Source organism: Pinus tabuliformis, chromosome 4_1 (assembly GCF_031772625.1).
Source record: "Pinus tabuliformis cultivar Carrire ecotype Pingquan chromosome 4_1, CPIR1, whole genome shotgun sequence".
NCBI classification, from domain to species: Eukaryota; Viridiplantae; Streptophyta; class Pinopsida; order Pinales; family Pinaceae; genus Pinus; species Pinus tabuliformis.
The window spans coordinates 280268369-280274300 of NC_142303.1; the positions used below are offsets into that span (position 1 = coordinate 280268369).

General features: G+C 36.7%; 1 protein-coding gene across 1 annotated transcript; it reads left to right on the forward strand.

Moving 5' to 3' along the window:
• Positions 1-3225: 3225 nt before the first annotated feature.
• Positions 3226-5109, forward strand: LOC149175349 (E3 ubiquitin-protein ligase RSL1-like). Its single transcript, XM_089419616.1, has 3 exons — positions 3226-3476; positions 3605-4293; positions 4749-5109. The coding sequence occupies exons 1-3, from the start codon at positions 3366-3368 to the stop codon at positions 4822-4824; spliced, it is 876 nt and encodes a 291-aa protein (XP_089275742.1). The 5' UTR covers positions 3226-3365; the 3' UTR covers positions 4825-5109.
• Positions 5110-5932: the final 823 nt, after the last annotated feature.

Consider the following 5932-nt stretch of genomic DNA (forward strand, 5'->3'; position numbering starts at 1 on the left):
TTAAAAATTTTCTTAGGATTCTTATTATGTGTCATAAGAGCTTTATTAGGTGAGACTTGTCCTGAAGAAATCAACCTTTCTTGCTCATTTATCAACCCTTTACAGAAATCATCAAAAGTAGGTTTCGTGGTACTTTGAGACAATTCAAGAGCCCTATTCCTAGTTTGGATGAACATGTCAAAACAAGATGGAAATTTTTGTTCTACAAGAATGATAAGAGCAGTGTCTGTCTTCTTGTAATATTTACCACAATTATTTAACTTTTCATTTAAGGTTTTCAATTCAGCAAGATATAATTCTACTCTATCAAAATTAGTAGGATCTAGCTCATGAATCTTATTTTCAAGGTAATAAGCAGAAACATCATCAGATTTATCAAATAAAGAAGCAAGAATTATCCATACCTCAACCAGGTTGTCTTCTGCCTCAATACTTACCTAAAGACTATCTGAAACTATTTGACCAATGAGCCCTCTTGCTTGATCACACTTTTCTTCCCATTTAATCAAGGCTTGAGCATCTGTAGGTTTCTTGTGTTCACCATTAACCAACCTCCATAGATTCTTACTCCTGAGAACATCAATCATTTTCCTTTTCCATGCAAGATAGTTAGAATCGACAAGTTCAGGAACAAAAGCTACCTCTGAAGTCATAATGATAGAAATTTTGACAAGAAATATAAAACCAAATGAAAGAAATGACAAGAGAAAAAGCAGATATAAAACTGTAAATTTTTGCAGTTCGTTCTTTTTTACACTGTGGTTCACGATCACTGAGTGGTTGCTACATCCACGGGAAATATCGGGGCAGTTCCACCTGAAGGGATTTGCCCGTCGGCCAATCTTAACAGGCCTAACCCCGAGGGCGTCGAGGAGATTTGACCCTGTGACCTCCCAACTGGGAAAGTACTTAGCAATGGGAACTCGACCAATTGAGCTATCCCTTGGGGCTTTTTTGCAGTTCGTTCTGTCGTCAACAGAAAACTTAAAAAAATTGTTAATCTTAAATCAACGATAATTTTGCTTCTGGTACTCCGTTTGAGTTGATTTTTTTTTTTTTTGAAATTGGGTAGCTTGGCGAGAGGAACCCAAATATCTACTATGTTCTGGGAAATTCTGCACAAAAGGTAACAGATCTGACAAAAAACGTCGGGTGTCAAAACAAAAAACACTCAATAATGCTTATTATAACCAGTTTTCAGAAATGGCGCAGCCACTCTGCATCCACTTATGCAACCAAAATTTTGATATGAACCCTCGGTCTACCAATCTTCCGCCCTGCAAAAAAAGGGACCAAAAAACAAAATGAAAATGACAGATCTTACAACCGGAAGGTAGATCTCCTTGAGGAGAATCCAAAAACCATATAGATTTTACAAAAAAATAATCAAGAGCCCCTTGAAAAAAAAAAAACTACAAAAAAACTACATAACAAAGTTAGGGTTATGAGAAAAAAAACTCAAATATGTAGAATCATGCCCAGATTTGAAGAGAAGCCTAATGGCGACCAGATAGAAAGAAAATCTACAAAAAATAATGAGTGCCCAAGTAACAAAAAATGAAGATACATGTTGATGGTTAAATTCAAAGAAGATGCTAGATCATAGTAGCCATGGCTCTGATACCATGTTAGAATATTAGATCTACTAAACTAGCTATCTATCTAAGAAACCAACAATATATCAACATATAAATAAGAACATAAAGAGAACAAGGAAAAAGAATACAACAGATATACGTGGTTCACCCAATTAGGCTACATCCACGGGAAGGTTGTCTTCTATTATCTCCAAAATCTCCTACAATCTTACAAAGAGAGCAACTACAAATAACCCGATACAAATAGCAGTATGTTGTGAACACAGGATAAGATGTGATGGTATCAAAAAATGGTATTTGCCTTAAGAGGCTCCCTTGTCCCTAATATATACCCAGAGATGTGGAGGAATTACTTTCACATATTAAATGTGGGATAATAGAATTCTCCAAAATAACACCTTTTTATATAATAAATGGATACATGAGTATACTATGCCATAATAAAATGGGATATAATGTATTACTCTTTTACATAAGATTGTGGACAACTTTCGACATAATACAAAGACATTATTACCTTCCAAGGAATATAATATATTCCAACAACATTCCCACCAAGGAGCAGGCTGCAGATATTTTGACAAAGGCATTGTCAAGAGGTAAATTCGAGTTCCACAGGTGCGGGATAGGGGTGGTGCAAAATCTCTTTCTCACTGAGAGAGAGTGTTAGAAATTGTAGAAAGAAAGATTCAATTTGACTTGTGCCTTAGTCAAATTGAGTAATTTGATTTTCCACATTAGCACAATGACTTGGATTGTAGTTAGCTTGAGTGACACGACCTTGTCACTTAGTTAGGTCAACAGATTCGAGTTTGTAGGCTTGGAGTAGAGTTGTGCATGTAGTGATTGCTAAAAATTGGCAATCTAGTGCAATTATTTTCAGTTGAACTCAATTAGCTGAGCTCTAATCATTAGTCGAGTTGGTTGAAGGTCAGTTGAGTAGTTATAACTGTGGTTAACTCAGTAATCTCTCAGTTAACTAGTCAATCAACCAAAAATAACCCAAACATGCATGGAATTCAAATTACCTAATTAAAGTGGAAAGAAAAACACACTATAATCATCAATTGTATACTAGTTGAGTGTATATATATAATTACTAGCTTCATAAGCCTTTTAAGAATCAATTGTATTGATGAAGTGTGCCTTTGAATATCATGAAAATGTGTCTTGTATACGAAAATGTGAAAACATAAATCTATCTTATTTCAAACAACATATTAATATCATATATATTTCTAAATGGAAAATATTAAAAACTACATTATTCCAATTGTTAAAATAAAAATTGAGATATATGTGAGAGAGATGCTATGGTTCGGAATGGTAAACCTGTGAACCAATAGCTAGTTCCAAAATGGCATCAATAAGGAAAAACCGCAACCAAAAACAGTGCGATTAAAATAAACTTGAAACCATGGAGAGGAGTGCGGAAACAATGCATGTGAGTGTTGTACGGATTCTTGAAGCATTTGGGAAGACTTAATTTCAGAGTGAAAGTAATAAAAGTTACACACATGGTGTTTATCATGTGCATGGGTGGAAGTGATGATGATGGTTATATCTACAGTGCCCTTAGTCCACGCCATCACCGTATGGAAATATTCGATGCTGAGAAAGCAGATGACTCGTTGTTTGGATTCTTTACGATTTCGAGCTTTAGGTGCCGAAAGAATATATATGTTTTCCATGCAAGAGAAGAAAACGGGTTCAACATTAGTTGAAAAGTAGATTGAAGCATCTCTGCAACTGCAGCTGGAGCAAGCAATGGCATTCGCATGGCTACCGGTACCTGAATATCAATCGATGACTTGCTCTTCATCAAATTCAGATACAATTTCTTCGATTACTCCACCAGAAAACGACGATCCCACACAGGTGCATCATTTATTCTATGTAGCATTCAATTTTGTGGAGGAATTTAAATTTATTTGCTTGCTTTTGCTTTTCTATTAGCTTTCGCAGATCAGTTTTGTGGGTGTTTTGTCTGCTTGTTTTTACCTCAGAATTCAGTGGGTAAGCGCCTGAGAAGCGGACGCATATTGGTTCCCTTGCCCAAAAGGCCGAGAAGGACTGGGAAGAGGGTGGTGGAAGGAAATCAAGATGCCCCTTCTATGAAAGAATCGTGCCGCATCTGTTTTGAAGCGAAATACCCATCTGAATTTTTTGATAGAATGGCTTGTTCGCACAGGTTTTGTTCTTCTTGCATGGCCCTGCATATCCGTGGTAAATTGCAAGAAAATTCGCTGCCCATTCATTGCCCAGAACCCAGTTGCAGTGAGAATCTGATTCCTCAAATATGTGAAGCGATCCTTTCGAAGCTTACCATTGAGAAGTGGAAATTGGCATTGACGGATGTGGAGAATCCCATTTCTCAGAGGTCCTGTTGCCCTTTTGAGGATTGCTCGGCACCCTTGTTGAAGGATGTGCCTGAAGCAGGAAGCTCAACTGCGGCAGCTGCTGTGGTTATTAAAAAGTCAGAATGCCCTATTTGCGCAAGGTTAATTTGCGTTCAGTGCGGTGTGCCATGGCATGAGGGTTTGGATTGCACTGAAATAAAGAAGGTATCGCCTCGCGAGGAAGAGAAAGGTGACATGGCACTCTTCAAGCTAGCCAAAGAGAAAGACTGGCAACAGTGTCCAAGATGCAAACATATTGTTGAAAAAACGTCTGGATGCCGTCATATTATGTGCAGGTCAGTAAACTGGTAACTGCATACCTGTTCAATTAATAGAATTGCTTTCTGGTTGGGATGTTGTAATAGTTTCCTGTTGAAAAGAAAAATTGATGGTCCTCATTCTTATTCTACCTTACCTATTGTTTGTTGATAAGGATTTCTGGTTCCAATCTGGAAAAGAGATTGCTAACCTGAGTTGTAGGTTATGAATTTTTACTTCACTGTGTAGATGGATACATAAGTTATTCCAGGTGAATTAATACCCTGCTTATGAATTATCTGCTTTAGTAAATCTACTCCCTGAATTGTATCTAACATAAGAGAATCTGATATTTGAACATCAATTTTCTGATTTCTTTTCCCGATTTTAGCAAAGTGGTCATTGCAAATGGTTCAATGTACAGGAAAATGACGGAGAGTTGTTTATGTATTTTAAGCAGTGCTTAAACATATTGTTGTGGGTGTTTTTTCAGATGTTGTTGTGAGTTTTGTTATGTGTGCGGATCGGAATGGAAGAGGGATGGAGCACCTTGCGGTTGCCCTGGGTAGGCAGAATGAAAAAGGAAGCACAGATTTTCATGGATTCCAGATCTAGTACAAAGCCCTGTTTTAGTAACACTGCTTCGAGAAATACTAAATAGGGTTTACTAAATTCTATTGTAATTTATCTCTTTGCTAATATATCTATGTTTCTCTTAGGAGAACAATTGATAGATAAATGGGGAGAATTGTCTATTTTGCAGGTTGTTGATCCCAGTCAATTAATGTGCAATTTTTTTTAGAACATGCATTGTAATGTCGACTTCAAGTATGTTTTCAATTGTTTTTATGCTAGGAATTGATCTTGATGACTCTCTTGCCCTGTTTCAAAGCACAGGCCCTTTAAATATCATTCAAGAGAAAACATGTTGTGACCAAAAGCAAATTTCAATCCAGTAAGTTAAACCTCACACTTGTTGCGAATATTTGCTGGTTAGGGAAGGTAATTCTTGGATGGATAGGAAATTATGCGATCCTTCAACTTGTGTTATGTTATTGATACTAGAATACAAGGAAGTTCCTGCGCTTATTTCCACCTATATTATTTTCGTTATTGTTATTTCATTGAAATTCAAAGCATAGGCTATAAACATGGGTAAATACTTATATAGCTACACAACAGACAGTTCCCCTAATCAACAATAGACATGCAACGTTCTACATAGCATCTATAGGTTTCAGGAAAAGTTGACCACTATAACCTTATTCATACATCCTGATGGTATAGGCATTCAGTATCCTGGAAAAAGAAGGATCTGCTTGAAACCTCCAAATCATGGAAATAGTAAGAGATATAAAAGTTTTGAACCACTCACAATTTGTAAGCTATTTGTAAGCAATAGTGTATTGAGGGGAAGCCTCAACCATAACATCAAATGGATTTAGGTGATTGGGCACCATCCTTTTGGCCTTCAGTGGTAAGGTGAACTACCTCAAACGAAAAGTCGGCGTCGTTAACACTTCAGAGAACATTTTCAGAAGGATTTCCATGAACCTTAGGTTTACAAATAAAGCATGAAAGTAATCTCTTTATCTTGTTAGGAGTCTCAAATAAAGCATGAAAGTAATCTCTTTATCTTGTTAGGAGTCCCAGTAAGCTTTCAAACTATCAGGGCAA

Bases quoted from the DNA above. Each gene is read 5' to 3' on its own strand.
- LOC149175349 (XM_089419616.1), top strand. From the start codon at position 3,366: ATGGCATTCGCATGGCTACCGGTACCTGAATATCAATCGATGACTTGC. The intron at 3,477-3,604 runs GTGCATCATTTA...TTTTTACCTCAG, and splicing joins AAAACGACGATCCCACACAG to AATTCAGTGGGTAAGCGCCT. The intron at 4,294-4,748 runs GTCAGTAAACTG...GTGTTTTTTCAG, and splicing joins TGCCGTCATATTATGTGCAG to ATGTTGTTGTGAGTTTTGTT.